Here is a 21,715-nt window from a genome sequence, read left to right on the forward strand (position 1 = left end):
CGACAGCACCGACAGCAGACGATATTTCATCGCCGATCCCGTTAGGTGAAGGTAAAGAGAAGTGAGGAAAGCTGGTTTCCCACAGGTGAGGCCACAGTCAGCACATACAAGGTCACAACGCTGCCTTTAAATCACCCCCGAACAGCGTCACTTCCTGTCGCTATTTAACAGCCGGAGAAATCGAGGCGGTTACCACTTCTGTCGTGGTCGCCGGGCCGGCCTACAACGCCATATTGTGTGTGTGTATGTGAGTGTGTGTGTTCGGGGTTGATCACGTGACCACTCTGTGACCCCTGAGCGTCCTTTGCACTCTCAGTGACGCAGGTTTTAGGTCTTTTTCTCCTCACGCACCACATACTGCAACAACCCGATATTGCTTCATCCCACAAATCGTGGAGAGAAATAATTTCGGTTGTGGCCGATTGGTGCTCCGCTGTGAAGATTTCGTAATAAAAGCAGAGGAATTTTACTAGTGACGTCATTTGATTGACAGCCAGTTTTCCGTACACTTCTACCTTACTCTACAGTCCGCAGACAGGGCTCGTTCACCATGGCGTCAAGAGCAGGGAAACCGGTGAGTGGCGTGTTATTTACTTTTCTCCCCTCTCCTCCATTTATCGTGCTTCAAGATAGTATAATCTGTCGCTTTATCGTAGGTCCGGTGGGGCCTGTGTCCCTGAAGGTCGTGTCAGCGAGTGATGGTGGTTGAATCGGGGGAATGTTGTAACTGGGAATGCATGCTTTCAAAATGGCGTTCCAACACGGAAATAACCCGTTGAATTGTGGAAGAATGGACTTTTTATCCGTGAAAGATTCATTCATTGTTTCATTAAACTGGTTCCTTTTCCGCATTCTGTATCATTGTGTGAATGAGTATCAGCCCGTTTAAAATTGAATCGACGGAAAGACGCGTTCAAATCGCAGTGCGAATACTCATGAATATTCATTACAGCGAGTCGGCCGCTCGACGAAGCTCGCAGCCCAAACCAAATCCGAGTTTTTGGAAGAAAGGTCGTTAGAGGTCAACCACTATGAAATATAATCTCGTTGATTTGAAACTCACCCAAGCCGTTAGGAGTGCATACAATATCAGAAATATCCCCTCTTATATTGCACAAAATGATTTCTTCTTGTTTTAACCCTCTGTGTAGATACAATATTCGTTTTCATGACTGAAGTAGCAGTTCCTAAATATTCTGCATTGCACATACCTGAAGCATGAACGACGATAGTCAAGTGCTATCAGAGTGAAGCACAGTAGAAAAGCATTAGTTTTTGTACTCTGACATCAGCTTAGTTTACCAACATAAACTCGATATCAAATTTGTGTTGTTTGGCAGCAGGATGTTATTGCTATTTTTGGCTGCTACCAACTTAGCATTCGATTAAAATAATGTAAAATTATGTTCATGGGTGACATTTTTATTGCTCTATAAGATTACTAAATTAGTGTTTGGAAACAGGAACTGTTAAAATGCTGCCCAGGAATTTTTGTTTTCTGTAATTGTATTATGATAAATATGGTGACACATATTTTGTCCTTGATCAGCCCAAGATCTGGAGAAACATGATTCATTGTGTCCTGACTCAGATATATATAGCCACACACTACAGGCAGGAACTGTAGGTGTTATTTATTAATTCAGTTATTGATTTTTTTTTTTTTTAAACCACGCCCGTACTCATTCCCCTTCCTCATACTCAACCATGCTTAGACTTACACACAAACATGCAGACAGACACACACACACACACACACACACACACACACACACACACACACACACACACACACACACACACACACACTTATATGCACATGCACAGAGCAACCGATTAACAGCTGAGATGCAGGTTTTATACAGTTTATTTCCATAATTTTACTGCCACTTCTTTTTTTTCCTGGTTAATAAGATGATAGCAAAACAATTGGTTGTGTTTATCTATGTGTAGCAAACTAGGGCATGGTTTATCCTGGCACATGCGACCTTCACAAACCAACCCAAACCGCTCTGTGCCACATCTAGAGCTGCAGCTAGAGTGGGTGTGTAACTCAGAACTCAGTGTGTCACCTTGTGTCATTGGTACACAGGGTGTGTGCAGATTGTAGATTATCAAAATATCACGAAAAGGAGGCCAGTCCACTTGTAAATTATCAAATGTAATGATTATATTAGTTCTTTTGTAAATTATCAAAACACCCCAAGACCCTCAAATTGAAAGTTGAATGCTTTAAGTTAACTGCTTAGCTGTTGCATGTGTCTAGCACTATCCAATAACATTGTGAGGTGTATACATGAACCTTTTAGGTTTATTAACTTTTCATGACTTGCCCGTGCCGGTGTTCCGTTCCACACTTCAGCTGTAGAGGGAAAGTCAAGAGTACAGTGTTGTACACTTGGTGCATAAACTGATAGAGCCAGAATTATTGGAAGCCAAACAAAAAATGAATGCATTCAAAATGGCTAAGCTCTGGAATAAGATAATGATGTATTTCTTTTACTTTAATTCTCCAAGGTCGCAGTAGTCACTAATGACATTACTAATATCAAACTGCATAAATTGGTTTTGAATGTCGCGAGTTTCTCACAGAGTATATATTTGACATTCCATCAGTTGTGTTTGGACATGGGAAATATATCATTATTACATGCAATTCGTTGTTCATTCAGTCATGCACACACACGCGCACGCACACACACATGCACACACAGATTATGTATGCTTATATGCACAATTTTACAATAGACTTGCATGCTCATGCATGCACACAGCACACACAGAGATATGAAAATCAGAAATCTCAATGTATACATATTACTATTGACAAGATAAAATGTTAGGACTGAAGATTGTACACATGTATGAAATATCTATCCCACCAACCCTCTCATCCATTTTTCTCATTGTGTGTGTTTCACATTCGCATAATGATAATAAGGCAACATGTGTTCTATTCCAATACACAAAGCATGTGCGTGTGCGCACGCGCACACACACACACACGCACGCACGCACATATACACACACATGTATACACACGCGCGCGCAGCACACACACACACACACACACACACACACCACACCCCACACCCCACAAACACACACACACACACACACCACACACACACTCACACACACACACACACACACACACACACACACCACACACACACACCACAGCGCGCGCGCGCGCGCACACACACACACACACACACACACACACACACACACACACTATGACCTTCTACTTTAGATCACAATAGCATGACAACAACAGTGCTAGTGTATTCATCCCTGTTTATAAAATACACACAAACCACACATACACACACAGAGTTACCACACAACAGAACCATTATGCCAGCGGTCACATGATGGGAAGACCAGAGAAGAGGAACTGTTGCAATCTCCGTTTCTGGTAAATTTTTGTTGGGCGGCCGTGCTGCTCAAATAAAATGGCCACATTGCTCCTGGAAATTGACATTCAGCGCACAAAGCAGGGCTAGGAATTCCCAGATGATTTTTAGGTTGACCTGGTAATAAGTTGATATATATTTTTTAAACACAAAAAAAGAAAAAACTCTTGTTACTGTGCTGGTGATCCCAAGTGTGTTCTCCCTCCCTAGTAAAGATGGTCAGTAATTCTATTATCTATACCAGTAGAGCAGTGAAAACCCAGTAGCATGAATCATTATAAAAGTAGTAATGCATTGCAGGAAATCACTGTAATTGCTTTGTAACCAACAACAAAACAGTGTTAAGAAGAAACAGTCACACAGTTGGTATGTGGAGTGATGGTGCAGAGGAAACGTGTCCGCCTAGGAAGTGAGAGAATCTGAGCGTGCTGGTTCGAATCACGGCTCAGCCACCAATGTTTTCTCCCACTCCACTAGACCTTGATTGGTGGTCTGGACACTAGTCATTCAGATGAGATGATAAACCGAGGTCCTGTGTGCAGCATGCACTTAGCGCACATAAAAGAATCCACTTCGATAGGAAAAACAAATAAAACTGGATGCAGGAAAAAAAAAAAAGGGGGGGGTGGCGCTGTAGTGTAACGAAGCACTGTCCCTGGGGAGAGCAGCCCGAATTTCACACAGAAAAATCTGTTGTGATAAAATGAAATACAAATACAACTGATAGTTTAAAATCAGATAGATTTCTACAGGTGTGAACTTGTTTTATTCACAGGACACACCATGTCTCAGTGGAGAAAGATGCGTAATTAAGTCTACATGGCGGGGTAAATAAACAAAACGGTCATACAAGTAAAATGTTAAATATTACAAGTTTGTCTAAGTATGTAGTGTGCATGCCTGAAGTCTCATTGAATGACACAGGAAACAAATGATGAGCGCCCAATGGCAGCCGTCAGTCGGCTCTACCCAGGTCAGCAGCCTGTTGTGTAAATGACCCTGTGTTTGTAAAGTGCTTAGAGCTTGGTCTCCGACCGAGGATAGGTGCTGTGTAAGTATCCATATCAATCAGTCAGTCAAAGTCTGCACTGATGAAGCTGACTGTTAGGTGTCATATACTGTACCATGTCAAACTGATGCTTCTTCTTCTTCTTCTTCTGCGTTCACTCGTATGCACACGAGTGGGCTTACATGTATGACCATTTTTTACTCCGCCATGAAGGCAGCCATACTCTGTTTTCGGGGGTGTGCATGCTGGGTATGTTCTTGTTTCCATAACCCACCGAACGTTGACATGGATTACAGGATCTTTAACGTGCGTATTCGATCTTCTGCTTGCAAAAACACACGAAGGGGGTTCAGGCACTAGCAGGTCTGCACATATGTTGACCTGGGAGATAGTAAAAATCTCCACCCTTTACCCACCAGGCGCAGTCACCGTGATTCGAACCCGGGACCCTCAGATTGACAGTCCAACGCTTTAACCACTCGGCTATTGCGCCCATCGTCAAACTGATGCAAACTAGGCCTATCGGTTTGCTCTGCTTGGCCAAATTTCGCGCGGCTAACAGTGAAAAGACGACCCGTCTTGCCCAGTCCATGTGTAGTCTCCCTTCCACTGACACAGTCACAGAGTGGTTGCTCACAGAACAAGTGGAGAAAGTATACGTTCCAAATAAACATGTATACGTGTCCACTTGCCCGCCAAAACTTGCAGAAGGTTCAGTCGTCTTGGACAGTCAAAACGGCTGGGTATTTCCAGCCCTGATGATACTCTAGACTTTCACAACCAGTTCAGTGGCTGATCATTTATAAGTAAAAGCTCAGGACTTAAGTTTTTTTGTTTGTTTTTGTTTTTTTAATAATTGTTTTTATAGAAGGGAGCAAACTCTTGGTAGGTGTAGATTGTTGATAGTCACCATAAATATGGGTTTCAGAGTCAGAGTCCTTTTTGGTGAAACAGGTTGTAAAAGTCCAAGATTGAAAGCAGAAACATGAAGATTGATCAATACATTGTTTCATATAAGTTATATTTTTCGATCTCATGATTTTACCAACACCCCCACCTCCCACCCCACTTGTGCATGTGTGTGCAAGCGCATACACACACACATTCATGTGTACACGTATGCATGTTTAACTTTAAGTACTTGTGTACACATTGAATCAAATCTGGAGAATGAAAAGCAGTTAATTTTTTTTAACACTTTATTAGAAAGTATGTGATCCAGAAAAAAACAAAGCTTTGATTCCATCAGTGAGAGAGAGAGAGAGAGTGTATGTGCATGCTTGTACTATGTATAGTGCTGTATTTAGAGATCTGTTAAAAAAAAAGAAAAAAGTTTAGATTTATGTGAACAGTATTCATACTAATTAGAACTAGAATGTGTGACTGCTAGCATTTATTCAGTATGCATCTATATTCAAAGAATATTTATTAGAATATATGTTCTAGCTCAGCCGGAATAATTGCTGACATTTGAAAGTGGCATGGTATTTAGAGTGTTGATATTTTCATCATGATGATCATGTGAAATTTGGTAAAATATATGTCAGCGGTGGAAGGTGTCGAGTTTTGCTGTGTACAGTGGAAATGGAATGTGCCCTTTAAAAAGTACAGTTTGTATAGTCCTTTTCTGTATTATAGTTTTGAACCCTGAAGAATTCCATAGTTACAGACCTGTAATAAGTGTGATCTTTGGCTTTACCTTCCATTTTCCTGGTTACCTTCGGGATATTTTGCTGTGGACTTTGAGGAAAGCATTGAGCCAGCTGATAATTCATGTAATAACGTTCATGTATCTTGACCACAGATGGTCAAATAGATAGATCTGTCACTCTGAGCAAGGGCAGTGAAGGTCGACTTTCAATGAATGCTGATGAAAATGTAACACCGGACAGAACTGACCAGTGTTATGAGAAGGTCACCTTGGGTTTGGAGTAGCTAGCTGCTCTGGCTTTTTTGATCGGGAACTGCTGAATAGTCAGTCTGATTTGTATGAAGTGTAGGATGTATGTTGAATGATTTATGTCCACAGTGACATTGACAGAGTTACTGTTAGTGAAGTACTGTCAGTGTCAGCCTGTTGTTTGGAGTTGCCCCCTCTTCCTGTTGATTTGTGGCTAGGTTGTCTACGTTGAACTTGAGTTGCTCTCTGAAACAACCGCTGTGCTGGAATCTTGTACATTAAAAAAAAAAAAAAAAAAAAAAAAGGAAGAAAAGCTACTTTACTACAATAGAACTTTTAATTATAGTTTAAAGACTAAATCAGTAGATGTCTCCAATATTTGAATTTAGAATTTGAAAGGGAAATTGAAAAATCAGTGCAGTGGTCCAATTTTTAATGAGATAGGATATATACATGTTGGAGGGGGTGGGAGGGAGGGGTAGTTTGTGTCTCACCTGTTACGGTGTGATGTTAATTATTGCTTTGTTAAAGGGACAGTATATCACTATATGGAGGCCTGTGGAAATAACAGCTTGTCAGAAGTGATCCTGGTGCGAAAAAAGAATTGCATTACATCCTCTAGGTCTAACAATCTCTGAGCGCGCAGGTTTGAATCACTGCTCAGCCGCCGATATTTTCTCCCCCTCCACTAGACCTTGAGTGGTGGTCTGGAGGCTAGTCATTCGGATGAGACGATAAACCAAGGTCCCGTGTGCAGCATGCACTTAGCGCATGTAAAAGAACCCACGGCAACAAAAGGGTTGTTCCTGGCAAAATTCTGTAGAAAAATCCACTTTGATAGGAAAAACAAATAAAACTGCACGCAGGAAAAAATACCAAAAAAATGGGTGGCACTGTAGTGTAGCGACGCGCTCTCCCTGGGGAGAGGAGCCCGAATTTCACACAGAAATCTGTTGTGATAAAAGGAAATACAAATTATCTGTACAGTATCAGCATTTGGATGTTGTCGTAACACACCAAAAACATAATGCATGAGATGCTAACTGATTCACTCATCAGGGAGAAGACGACTGACATAAGTTTGATTAATGTACACAGTGTTAGTGTCAGTGGCAGTGTCATCCTGTTGGGAATGGTCTTCATTCCTTAGGTGATTTATAGCAAGGTTGCTGATGTTGCCTGTTTGTTTACCTCATCAGACGGGCACAATAGCCGAATTGTTAAAGCGTTGGACTTTCAATCTGAGGGTCCCGGGTTCGAATCTCGGTGATGGCGCCTGGTGGGTAAAGGGTGGAGTTTTTTCCAATCTCCCAGGTCAACATATGTGCAGACCTGCTAGTGCCTGAACCCCCTTTGTGTGTATACGCAAGCAGAAGATCAAATTCACACGTTAAAAATCCTGTAATCCATGTCAGCGTTCGGTGGGTTATGGAAACAAGTACAAACCCAGCATGCACACCCCTGAAAGTAGAGTATGGCTGCCTACATGGCGGGGTAAAAACGGTCATACACGTAAAAGCCCACTCGTGTATATACGAGTGAACGTGGGAGTTGCAGCCCACAAAGAAGTTTACCTCGTCAAAACCTCTTTTGTAGGAGCTGCTGTGAGCTGGTAAGACAATAGACCTGATGCAGTGTTCACTGATGATCAGCTTTTGAGTTTCCATTTTGACATGTTGTGTTCTTGGGAGAGGCGTCATAGACATGATTCAGTGTTCACTGATGATCAGCTTTTGAGTTTCCATTTTGACATGTTGTTGTGTTCTTGGGAGAGGCGCCATAGACATGATTCAGTGTTCACTGATGATCAGCTTTTGAGTTTCCGTTTTGACGTGGTGTTGTGTTCTTGGGAGAGGCGCCATAGACATGATTCAGTGTTCACTGATGATCAGCTTTTGAGTTTCCGTTTTGACGTGGTGTTGTGTTTTTCACTTCTTGGGAGAGGCGCTTTACTCCATTTTTTCTCCCCAAGTTCTCTCCACTCGGGTGTGAACGGGTACTTGACTTTGGGTGTGAAAGGTTAACTCTCTCCATACGAACAGCGAAAGAGACGACGTTGATAGCGTTTCACCCCAATTACCATCATCAAAATATTGCAAGCGGAAGGCTCTTATACTGAAGATGTGAATGTTGACAAAGAATACCACAATGCTGATGATGGAAGCTAAAGGTTGGGTCACTCAGACACCCACTGGACATCCGAGGGGTCTGTGTAGAGGAGAAGAGAGGACTGGCCGTACTGAGTTAAAACCATGGAAGAGAGGATTGGGCCTCACCTTCCAATGCCCAGCCCTGTACACTGGATTTGAAACCACTGCCCTGATGACCGTGAAAGGCTGTGATCTTTAGCCTTCTGTCCATGTCGTAGGACAGTCATCTTTGTGGGTCGTTTGCCTTTTGACTTTTGTCTTGTTCTTTATGTTCTTTCGTGATGATGTATATCTCCATGAGTCCATATTGCTTACTGTGCGCCTCTGAGTGCAACAATATGCGTGTTAACAAAGAAGGTACTGGAATGTAATTTAAAATTCGCTAAGATACAAAATCAATACAAATGCTGTTTTGAAAAACATAGTGTGACAGCGCTCATAAGTAATGACATATATGCCTCTCCTGCCTTATCCCCAACACCCCCACCCACACCCACATGTGCAGAAGCACATGCTCTGTCTCATAAAGATGACGTGAAACCTGTCGGTGGGATAGGCAAGCTGCACACTGCTGTGGGTCATGGACTGACGTTGGCAGTATTGAAACCATCTGTTGCCTCCTGTTTCTGTTTCTCTCGTCTGCACGAAACATGAAAGTGAAAGCACTTCACTTCCATTCCATTGCCAGTGTGTGTGTGTGTGTGTGTGTGTGTGTGGAAGAAAGATAAATAAGGTGGAAAAAAATGTTCAGAATTTGTGTGTGTGTGATTTAATAAACATAAGGTGAAAAAAAAGGAGTTCTGAATTGCATGGCAACAGTTGGAATTTTTTTTTCTGGCTGTCAGTCCTGTACTTCAGATGATGTACAGACTTTCGAGATGTTAGAATTAAGTGCTTTTGATAATATTAATAATTATAAACAGCTGCTGTTGCCACATTATGATCATTGCTTTTTTTACAGTCATGATATCACCATGACACACCGGGGGTTCAATTTGAGGCGGGCAGGCTTCAGTGATGTGTCACCTGTCACTGAAGCAGTGTATAGTGGATGATTCAGAATTATATACTGCCGGTTTTATTATTTGTTTGTGTTGGTAACCGTTTCACAGCCCTAGATTAGCATCAGGTGTTTTTCAGTTGTTGGGTGAAAGGGATGGGGGGGGGGGCATGAGGGGTTTGGATGATCCTGATCCATCCCCTTCCCTTTCACACGGGCAATGTTCCCACATGTACAACATTTACATCACAACTGTTTACACCGTGTACTAAATCAGTCAATGTACCCACATGTACAACATTTACATCACGATTTAACACTGTTAACAGCCATGTGTTAATTGGCAGACCTTCTGGATTCTGCGCTGGGGTGTTCAGATAACATAACGGTGGTTTTTGGGGTTTTTTGTTGTTGTTGTTGTTTTGTTTTTTACCATGAAAATGAAGTGCTGTATGGTCTGTACTTTAGCGAAGTGTTTGTCGCAGCGTAAAGTAAGGACAGTTTTGTCCCTCCTTTAACGTAAAGTAAGGAAAGTTTTCTTCCTCCTTTAATGTAAAGCAAGGAAGTTTTCTTCCTCATTTAAGTTAAAGTAAGGTATGGAAAGTTTTCTCCCTCCTTTAACCTAAAGTAAGGAAAGTTTTCTCCCTTCTTTAAGTTTAAAGTAAGGCAAGTTTTGTCCCTTTAAGTTAACGTAAAGTAAGGACAGTTTTCTTAGGACAGTTTTCTCCTTTAACGTAAAGTAAGGAAAGTTTTCTCCCTTCTTTAAGTTTAAAGTAAGGCAAGTTTTGTCCCGTTAAGTTAACGTTAAGTTAACGTTAAGTAAGGACAGTTTTCTTAGGACAGTTTTCTCCTTTAAGTTAACGTAAAGTAAGGACAGTTTTCTCCCTCCTTTAAGTTAACGTAAGATGAGCACAACAGCCGAGGGGCTAAAGCATTGGACTTTCAATCTGAGGGTCCCAGGTTCAAATCTTGGTAACGGCGCCTGGTGGGTAAAGGGTGGAGATTTTTCCCATCTCCCAAGTCAACATATGTACAGACCTGCTTGTGCTTGAACCCTGTTCGTGTGTTGCGCACTTTGACAGAGTTAACACTGTGTGTTTGTTTGTTGTGCAGAGTGGGCCCCGCCAGGAGAGTTACCGCTATGCGGTCACCCCGGGCACAGACAAGAAGAAAAAGAAGAAGAAGAAGGGGAAGGAGGATTTGGATGACCTCAAACAGGAGTTGGAGATGGACGAACACAAGATCCCCATTGAGGAGCTGTACGACCGCCTGGGTACAGATCCCAACTCCGTGAGTCACACTCTCCGTTTTGTATTTATATATATATATATATATATATATATTCTGTCCCAGTGTCTGCACCATTTTCGTGACATTAGTCCCATGCATAATTTGCATTTGTTTGTGTCATTCCCAGTTCCATTGTCGTTTTTGTGGGGGGGGGGGGGGGGGGTTTCTGTCTGTCCCAACGTCTGCACCATTTTAGTGGCATTAATCCCTTGCATTTGTTTGTGTCATTCCCAGTTCCATTGTCGTTTTTGTGGGGGGGTTTTCTGTCACAGCGTCTGCACCATTTTAGTGACATTAGTCCCATGCATTTGTTTGTGTCATTCCCAGTTCCATTGTCATTTTTGTGGTTTTTATCTGTCCCGACGTCTGCACTATTTTAGTGGCATTAATCCCATGCATTGTTTGTGTCGTTCCCAGTTCCCTTGTCATTTTTGTGTTGTTGTTTTTTTCTGTCCCAACGTCTGCACCATTTTAGTGGCATTAATCCCATGCATTTGTTTGTATTGTTCACAGTTCCATTGTCGTTTTTGTGTTTTCTGTTCCATCATCTGCACCGTTTTAGTGGCATTAATCCCATGCATTTGTTTGTGTCATTCCCACTTCCATTGTCGTTTTTGTGTTTTCTGTTCCATCGTCTGCACCATTTTAGTGGCATTAATCCCTTGCATAGTTTGTGTCGTTCCCTGTCCCTCATACACTGGACATACCCACATTCATCTGTAGCAGTCCCAGTGCTAGCAGTCCACATTTCCTGTTCTGTGGTGATAATTTATAATTTGGTTTGTGTGCGTGATGTTTTCGTTCAGTTGTTATCAGGGTAAGGGCTTTCAAACAGCTGGGGTTTTGTTTTGTTTTGTTCAGTGAACAGACAAATGGCAGTAGTGATCGACTTAAAAATAAAATAAAAAGCCAAAATGCCATTTCTTTGAAACTAATGAAGATTTCAACAACAAAACTAGATTAGTAAATAATAAGTTTTATCTCTAGCACACTGAATGAAGATGCTTGTTAGTGACCAGGTTTTGTTGTGTTCTGAAGGATGGTATTTCATCATGAAATGTTTTTGTTTTGTGCTGAAAGATTTTGTTCTGTGTTGAAAGGTTCCATTTTGTGCGCTGCAAGGTGCTGAGAAATGTTTAGTCTATTTTGTTTGGTGCGCTGAAAGATTTTGTTTGATTCAGAAAGGTTTTGTTTCATTCAGACAGTTTGTATTTCATTCAGAGAGTCATTCAGAAAGGTTATGTTTTATTCAGAAAGGTTTTGAATCGTTTAAAAAGATTTTGTTTTATTGAGAAAGATTTTGCTCTCAATTAGAAAGGTTGTGTTTCACTCAGAAAGGGTGTGTTTCATTCAGAAGCTGGAGAAAGGTTTTGTTTCGTTCAGAAAATGTTTAGAAAGTTTGTGTTTCATTTCATTCATAAAGGTTGTGTTTCCTTCAGAAAGGTTGTGTTTCATTTAGAAAAGATGTGTTTCACTCAGAAAGGTGGCGTTTCATTCAGAAAGGTTGCGTTTTACTCAGAAAGATTGTTTTTCCTTCAGAAAGGTTGTGTTTCACTCGGAAAGGTTATATTTCATTCAGAAAGGTGGCGTTTTACTCAAAAAAGGTTATGTTATACTCAAAAAAGGTATCGTATGTATGTCGCTGCAGGGTCTGACACCGGAGAGGGCGAAGGAGGTCCTTCTAAGAGATGGGCCCAACGAGCTGACTCCGCCAAAGACGACGCCCGAGTGGGTGAAGTTCTGCAAGCAGCTGTTCGGCGGTTTCTCTCTCCTGCTGTGGATTGGTGCTATCCTCTGCTTCATCGCCTACAGTATCCAGACCTCCGCCTACGAGGACCCTCCGGGTGATAACGTGAGTTGGTTTTTTGGTTAGCTTTTTATTTTTATTTTTGTTTTTGTTTTTGTTTTTGACTCGCTTGTGTAAACAAAGTGAGTCTGTGTTTTAACCCGGTGTTCGGTTGTCTGTGTGTCTGTGGTAAACTTTAACACTGACATTTACTCTGCAAATGCTTTGTCAGTTGACACCAAATTTGGCATAAAAGTAGGAAAAATTCAGTTCTTTCCAGTCATCTTGTTTAAAACGACATTGCACCTCTGGGATGGGCACCAAAAAATTAAGAAAAAAGAAGCCTAATTATATGCAAACTGCATTTACTGTTATATTTATATTTTTTTAAGTCTTCATTATTATCATTTTTTGTTCAAACAGGAACTTCTTTTGCTAAGCATGGAATTTTTATTTATTTTGCAAACGTTTTGGTGCAGATAGTAAAAAAGGGAAATTACTCTGTAATTAATGCTAGGGGACTTAATTTATCACAAGTGAGTCTTGAAGGCCTTGCCTCTCTTGTTTGGCTTTGGTGTAACTCCTCTGCAAAGGGAATTTCATTTACTGCTTGGTCTTTTGTGAAGGACAAGGACTGTCATTTGAGGTGAGAATTAAATACAGAGTTGCACGTCTCTTGTCTTTCCATTCCACTGGGTCAACCTGTTGTTCTGACCTCATCAGTGTTCACACTCCCATGAGAACTCTCCGCTCTTCCTCTGACTTTTACCTTCTGAAAATTCTCTCCCATGAGAACTCTCAGCTCTTCCTCTGACTGTTACCTTCTGAAAATTTCTCTGTGTCATTACAAGAATGTATGGTGAACGATCTTTACTCTTTGCTGCTTTTCGTATCTTGAACAACCATTGATGCCACATGGGTTCTTCTGACTCTTGTTTCTGTCTTTCACTCTTTACTAAAAACTCAGCTTTTCAAAACCTGTCTTTTAGGTGCTCTTGGTTTCCAGCTTCTGCAACACAGACTCGTGCCTGGGACTCGGTGCGAGCTCACTTATGACCTTGCGTGTGTGATGATCATGAGCAGTGAGAGAAAGAGTGGTTAGGAGTGGTTTGTGTTTTTTCTTTTTGTTTTGGTTTTGTCTTTTTCATGTAAAGCACCTTGAGCTGTGTACGTTCTTCTTTTCTTCTCTACCTACATCTCCTTTTTCCTCCCCACATGCCATCTTCCCCTCTTCCTCCTCATGCTCTTTCTTCTCTTTTCTCTTCTTCGTTTTCTTCTCCTCCTTCCTCCTCTTCCATTACCTCTTCTTTCTTCTTCTCCTTCATCTTCTCCTTCTTCATCTTCTCCTTCTTCTTCCTCTTGTATTATTATTATGGTTGCTGTTGTTTTTGTTACCATTATTATCATTATTCTAATCATGTTGTGTGTGTGTGTGTTTTCAGTTGTACCTGGGCGTGGTACTGACGGCGGTGGTGGTGGTGACCGGTGTGTTCTCCTATTACCAAGAAGCCAAGTCATCCAGGATCATGGACTCCTTCAAGAACCTCGTCCCTCAGGTGAAGGAGGACTGTAGTGACCCCCCCCCCCCCCCCCAAAAAAAAAAATCAACAAACAAAAAACAGTATCCAGTAATGTCAGCTTTGTGTCTTGAACAGTACCTAGCAATGTCAGCTTTGTGTCTTGAACAGTACCTAGCAATGTCAGCTTTGTGTCTTGCAGTTTGTGGTGGAACTGCATTGGAACAGTACCTAGCAAGGTCAGCTTTGTGTCTTGCAGTTTGCGGTGGACTTTGAATCTGAGGGTCCCGGGTTTGAATATAGGTAACAACACCTGGTGGGTAAAGGGGGGAGATTTTTCTGATCTCCCAGGTGAACATATGTGCAGACCTGCAAGTGTTTGAACCCTCTTTGGGTGTATATGCAAGCAGAATATCAAATACGCACATTAAAGATCTGTAATCCATGTCAGCGTTCGGTGGGTTATTGAAACAAGAACATACCCAGCATGCACACACCCGAACACGGGAGTATGGCTGTCTACATAGCGGGGTAAAAACGGTCATACACATAAAAGCCCACTTACGTACATACGAGTGAACGTGGGAGTTGCAGCCTACGAACGAAGAAGAAGAAGAGTACCTTACAAAGTCGGCTTTCTGTCTTGCAGTTTGCCGTGGTGCTGCGTGGCAACCAGAAGCTGAGCGTCAAAGCCGAGGAACTGGTGGTGGGCGACATCGTGGAGTGCAAGTTCGGCGACCGTGTTCCGGCAGATCTGCGGGTGATCAGTGCCCACAGCTTCAAGGTGGACAACTCCTCCCTGACGGGAGAGTCTGAGCCCCAGACGAGGACGGCCGAGTTCACTCACGAAAACCCCCTGGAGACCCGTAACATCTGCTTCTTCTCCACGAACGCTGTGGAGGGTGGGTACCCCTTTGTTTTGTGTTGTGTTGTTTTACTCTGTGTCACAACAGATTTAGTGTGATGGGTGGGTACGCTTTTATATTTTGTGATGTTTCACTCTGTGTCAACAAAGTTGCAGTGTGGGTATGCCGTGTTAGGTGTTGTGTTGTTTTACTCTGTGTCACAGCAGATTTACTCTGTGTTAAAACAGATTTACAGTGTGGAGGGTGGGTACTCCGTGTTGTGTTACGATGTTTTACTCTGTGTCACAACACTTTTACTCTGTGTCACAACAATTTTACTCTGTCACAACAGATTTACAGTGTGGAGGGTGTGTACCCTTTCTTTTGTGTTGTCTTGTGTTTTACTCTGTGTCACAACAGATTTCTTTCTGAAATTTGGAGAAAAACCACCACCTTTTATTTTGTTCAGTATGGATGACTCTTTTGTCCCATTGAGATTTTTTATGTGAATGCTGCTGTTCTGATGGGTCAGATCTGCTGTATTTTAAAATGCTGCTGCTCTTTCAACGCACTGACTGGTCTTCAGGGGAAAAGTTTGTAAAACTTTCAAAATGTAAAATGAAGACTGTTGAGGAATTGTTACTATCGTAAAGGAACCTGTGATGTGATCGTTACCTAGATAGCTGACGTTAAGATATTATCATTGTGACAATTGGGAGAGATTGTGATGCAGGTGGTTGTTATGTTATTTTTATCATTGTGACGATTGTGATCAAGATAGGCAGTTATTCTAATCACCATTGTGGTGATGGTGATCAAGACATGCGGTGATGATGACGATGATTGTTGTCGTTGCGTTGACAGGCACGTGCCGTGGGATTGTGATCAAGACGGGCGACAACACTGTGATGGGGCGAATCGCCAACCTGGCGTCAGGTCTGGAGGTGGGAGACACGCCCATCGCCAAGGAAATCGCTCACTTCATCCACATCATCACCGGCGTGGCTGTGTTCCTGGGCGTGACCTTCTTCATCATCGCCTTCATCTTGGGCTACTTCTGGCTGGACGCTGTCATCTTCCTCATCGGTATCATCGTCGCCAACGTGCCTGAGGGGCTGCTGGCCACTGTCACTGTGAGTGGATGGTTGAGTTTCAGTATCAGCAGCTCAAGGAGGCATCACTGCGTTCAGTCAAATCCATATATGCTACACCACAGCTGCCGAGCAGATGCCTGACCAGCAGCATAACCCAACACACTTAGTCAGGCCTTGAGATGAAAAAAAAAAAAAGGTTGCCAACAGCACCCAGTGTTCCCAGGCGGTCACCCATCCAAGTACTAACCAGGCCCGAAACAAATCTTAGTCAGAAAACACATGTATACAAACATGATGACGACGATGATATGGGTACTTATACAGCGCCTATCCTGGGTCAGAGACCAAGCTCTAAGCGCTTTACAGACACAGAGTCATTCGCACAACAGGCCGGTTACCAGGGCAGAGCTGGCTGACAGCTGCCATTGGGCACCCATCATTCGTTTTCTGTGTCAATCGAGTTTCAGTCACGCACACATGAACAGCAGTGTGCTAAAAGGCTGCTTGCCACTGTCATCGTGAGTGGCTGGTTAGAAAAATCTTCATTCAGGAAACATACATTCACGCATACGCAACAGGGCAACAACAGGTTGACGGCTGACATTTTGCTCAAGCATGTGATGAATTATTATTCCTTTGGTTTAGTATGTTGGCTGATGAACGTTACACACATGCAATATTGATAGAATTAGATACTTTCCAGTCATATATAAATCATTACTGATGTCAATGCTGTTTTCTCTTTGGGCAGTCATAGCCTATAGCTTAAAGGATTGGTAATAAATATAAGCATGATTGTCAGCCTCACTGTTCACAACTGGACAGAAAGGAAGAACAAGTGAATGGGAACAAAGAAATAGATGGAGATTGAGAGGGAATCACATTGATTGTCAGTGATGAATTACAGTTTAATGGAGGAGGGACTGGGCAGGGAATGTGACAAAATAATGAAAAAATGTCGAGGTGAGTCACACAGGTGCATAACCTGCATCACAGGAGGACCTGTAGTGATGACAGGTGTTTGTACAGGTGTCTTTCTGCATCACAGGTGTATAACCTGCATCACAGGAGGGCCTGTAGTGATGACAGGTGTTTGTACAGGTGTCTGTCTGCATCACAGGTGTATAACCTGCATCACAGGAGGGCCTGTAGTGATGACAGGTGTTTGTACAGGTGTCTGTCTGCATCACAGGACCTGTAGTGATGACAGGTGTTTGTACAGGTGTCTAACCTGCATCACAGGAGGACATGTAGTGATGACAGGTGTGTGTACAGGTGTCTAACCTGCATCACAGGACCTGTAGTGATGATAGGTGTGTGTACAGGTGTCTAACCTGCATCACAGGACCTGTAGTGATGACAGGTGTGTGTACAGGTGTCTTACCTGCATCACAGGAGGACATGTAGTGATGACAGGTGTTTGTACAGGTGTCTAACCTGCATCACAGGACATATGATGACAGGTGTTTGTACAGGTGTCTAACCTGCATCACAGGACCTGTAGTGATTATAGGTGTTTGTACAGGTGTCTAACCTGCATCACAGGAGGACATGTAGTGATGACAGGTGTGTGTACAGGTGTCTAACCTGCATCACAGGACATGTAGTGATTATAGGTGTTTGTACAGGTGTCTAACCTGCATCACAGGAGGACATGTAGTGATGACAGGTGTGTGTACAGGTGTCTAACCTGCATCACAGGACATGTAGTGATGACAGGTGTGTGTACAGGTGTGTTTTACCTGCATTACAGGACATGTAGTGATGATAGGTGTGTGTACAGGTGTCTAACCTGCATCACAGGACATGTAGTGATGACAGGTGTGTGTACAGGTGTGTCTTTCCTGCATTACAGGAGGACATGTAGTGATGACAGGTGTGTGTACAGGTGTGTTCAACCTGCATCACAGGACATGTAGTGATGACAGGTGTGTGTACAGGTGTGTCTTACCTGCATCACAGGAGGACATGCAGTGATGACAGGTGTGTGTGTGTGTACAGGTGTGTCTGACGCTGACGGCCAAGCGCATGGCCCACAAGAACTGCCTGGTGAAGAACCTGGAGGCTGTGGAGACCCTGGGATCCACCTCCACCATCTGCTCCGACAAGACTGGAACCCTGACCCAGAACCGTATGACGGTGGCCCACATGTGGTTTGACGGCCGCATCGTGGAGGCCGACACCAGTGACGATCAGTCCAGTGAGTGTGTGAGGGGTGGGGGAGTGGGTGTGGGAGAGAGGGGAGTGGGGAAGGTGGTGGTGGGTGATTGTGTGGTGGTGGTGGTGGTGAATGTTTTTTTTTTTTTTGTTGTTTTTTTTTTGGTGTGAGCGTGCGTACACAAGCCAGTTGGTTTTGACCAACCAACCAGCCAGAAATAAATATCTATCTGTCTGTAGATTAACTCTGCACCTCTTCTCTCTCTCTCTCTCTCTCTCTCTCTCTCTCTCTCTCTCTATGTGATTGTTTGCTTCATGTAAAAGATGATGTGTTTGTGTTACTTAGTGGTGATTTCAACAGCAGAGTTTCGAATATTTCTTGTGATTTGGAGGAAAACATGTCTTCATTTGATGTTCAACATAAAAGTGGTCCACTGAATGTAAACAGAAATTCGGAAGATAATGTTTTGAACAATTATGGAAAGTTATTGCTTAATATGTGTACTGCTCTGAATTTGTGCATTATAAATGGTATGTGTCAGGGTGATCGTCAAGGTCACTACACGTTCATATCTGATAGCGGAAGCAGCGTTAATGACTATTTTTTAATGTCATGTGATTTATTTTTGAGTCTTTCTGATAACTGTGAATTATGTGTATATGAGAGAATCGAATCAGACCATATGCCTTTGGTATTATTTATTAGTTTCCCGAATAACAACCCAAACAGCGCACATGTGATGAATGCCTGTCGTGTGATTGAGAAAATTGTTTGGAATGATGTGTATGTTGATATATTTAGTGCTGCGATTTTTTCTGATGTAATGCAGGACCGTATGCAAAAGGCGATTAATTTAATTGATGTAGATATTAATGAAGCACTGCATGAATTTAACTGTAGCCTGAAAGAAGCAGCAACATGTATGAAGAAACAGGTGAGTATTGGCAGGAAAGAAAAAGAAGGCGATTGGTATGACATGGAATGCAAAGTTGCTAAAAGGAATGTTAGAAATTTATTGAATAGATTCCGTCGTACTCTGTCCAAACCAACACGTGAGTCCTTTTGTAAAGCTAGGAAAGAATACAAACGTCTTTTGAAAAGAAAAAAGAAGGAATACAATGATGGCCTATTAAGTGGATTACTTCAGTCTATAAAAAGTCAAAAAGAATTCTGGGATTATGTGCACAAAATTTCAAGGAAAAGAACTCAACCTGTGAATAACATTAGCTTAGAAACGTGGTTTCGGCACTTTAGGGAGTTGCTTGAACGAAACGTTGACTCTTATAGTCAGCTGGAAAATAGGGACAGTGAACATGAGAGTATAGGTGAGTATGGTGATGAAAATTTAAATCGTCCTATTTCAAGAGAAGAGATTCTGTTTGCTTTAAGAAAGGTAAAATCTCGCAAGGCTTCTGGCCCAGATGGAATTATAGGTGAGTTGATTAAAAATGCCTGCCAGGTTAATGTAGTTTTAGATTTTCTTGTTAACTTTTTCAATTCTTTATTTGACAAAGGGATCTATCCCGAAAGTTGGTCAGAATCTATTGTCCTTCCATTGTATAAGAAAGGTGACGCAAACAACCCAAATAACTACAGAGGCATTTCATTGTGTAATGTATGTAGTAAGTTATACAGTGCTGTGATTAACAGGAGACTGCAAGAATGGGTGAGTGATAATAACATTACAGGTGAATTCCAAGCAGGTTTCAAGAAAAACTATTCCACTATAGATCACATGTTCACATTAATGGCATTTGTTCAAAAACAGTTTTGTCTAAATCGGAAATTATATGTAGCATTTATTGATTTCGAGAAAGCGTTTGATTCCGTCAATAGAACGTTGCTGTGGCCTATTTTGCTTAAAAATGGTATCCATGGAAAACTTTATAAATGTGTTGTGAGTATGTATGAGTGTGTTAAGGCAAGAGTGAGATCTGGCGCTGCTCTGACAGAATATATTAATTGCACTTCTGGTGTAAAGCAAGGTGATGTTTGTAGTCCCGTTTTGTTCTCTTTATTTATTAATGAGCTGGCTCTTGAAGTTATACGTTGTGGAAGGCATGGTGCAAAGTTTACAGATAATTTTCTTGAAATCTTTATTCTTTTGTTAGCTGATGATATTGTTTTAATATCGGAAACGGTAATTGGATTACAGACTCAACTAAATAGTTTACAAAGAGCTGCATTTTCTTTACAATTAAAGGTTAATATGGCAAAAAGCAATATAATTGTATTTAGAAAGGGAGGGTACCTTGCATCAAGAGAAAGATGGACTTACAATGGAGATGTAATGCCTGTTGTCAATATATATAAATACTTAGGTTTATATTTCTCGACACGTTTAAGTTTTGTCTTTGCTTGTAAAGATCTCGTTAGCAGAGCTAAAAATGCATTATTGTGTATAATGAAGAAATTATCATTGTTAAACAACGATTCTGCAACTTTATTTTTAAAGTTATTTGATTCACAAATTCAACCTATGGTACTATATGGAGCTGAAATATGGGGTCTCGATTCTGCTGCTGTATACTGTGAAAAAATACACCTATATGCTTTAAAGAAATTGCTCGGATTGTCATTACAAACACCAAATGATTTAGTGTATGGAGAAACAGCCAGATATCCCATAGTTTTGACTTCCACTGTTAAATGTATTCAATATTGGCTGAAAATAACTCAGATGGAAGAGCACAGATTACCCCATAAAGCTTATAGAATGCTATTAGATTTAGATAATAGAGGCAAGAGAAATTGGGTGTCTAATGTGAGAATGAAACTTTGTGAGTATGGTTTTGGTTTCGTATGGTTGAACCAAAGTGTCGGAGATATCAGTAATTTTATTCATGTATTTCGTAGAACATTAATTGATTGTAGATGGCAAAATTGGAACTCTCATATTCAGAATAGCGACAGATTTGATTTGTATCGAATGTTTTGTCATATACCTTATAATATGCCAGTTTATTTGTCAATGAGACTTGATAGACATCTGAAATATACTTTGGCAAGGTTTAGATTAGGTGTTACTGAAATATGTACGCATTATTATCGATATCGAAAATCATGTGCCCAAAATTTGTTTTGTCCAATGTGTCAAGAATCTAAAGAAGATGAAGTTCACTTTGTGCTGTGTTGCCCAGTATTAAGAGATCTTAGAGAACAATTGATTCCACTTAAATACTGTCAACACCCTTGCTTGTTTAGACTTATCATGTTAATGTCATCAACAAATGAAAAGACTGTCAAGGAGTTCGCTCTATATCTGTATAAAGCACTCAAAAGGAGAAATGTATATGTTACATCATGAAGACTTTTGAATGTATGACTTTAGCATTTTACTGTATATCCCCCTTCAAAGGGGCTGTGGCCTATATGAATAAACCATCTCAATCTCAATCTCAATCTCTCTCTCTCTTCTTTCCTCATTCTATCTCTCATTCTCTCTATCCACATCCCAGACTTTTCTCTCTCCCTCTCTCTCTCACCCTCTCTGTCTCTCTCTCTCTCCCTCTGTCTCTGTCTCTCTATGTTTTCAGGAAATGCAAAC

The 21,715-nt window shown here is 41.6% G+C and overlaps 1 protein-coding gene across 1 annotated transcript in view; it reads left to right on the forward strand.

Moving 5' to 3' along the window:
* The first annotated feature begins 190 nt into the window (after positions 1–190).
* The window catches only part of LOC143291597 (sodium/potassium-transporting ATPase subunit alpha-like), a 42,183-nt gene continuing 20,658 nt past the window's right edge, over positions 191–21,715 (forward strand). Inside the window, exons 1-7 of the mRNA XM_076601540.1 lie at positions 191–574; positions 10,592–10,768; positions 12,417–12,620; positions 13,997–14,110; positions 14,721–14,973; positions 15,781–16,049; positions 18,012–18,210. Of these exons, the coding sequence (XP_076457655.1) occupies positions 551–574; positions 10,592–10,768; positions 12,417–12,620; positions 13,997–14,110; positions 14,721–14,973; positions 15,781–16,049; positions 18,012–18,210 (1,240 nt within the window). The 5' untranslated portion in view covers positions 191–550. The remainder of the gene's footprint in view (positions 575–10,591; positions 10,769–12,416; positions 12,621–13,996; positions 14,111–14,720; positions 14,974–15,780; positions 16,050–18,011; positions 18,211–21,715) is intronic.

This window comes from Babylonia areolata, chromosome 17, assembly GCF_041734735.1.
Source record: "Babylonia areolata isolate BAREFJ2019XMU chromosome 17, ASM4173473v1, whole genome shotgun sequence".
Taxonomy (NCBI): domain Eukaryota; kingdom Metazoa; phylum Mollusca; class Gastropoda; order Neogastropoda; family Buccinidae; genus Babylonia; species Babylonia areolata.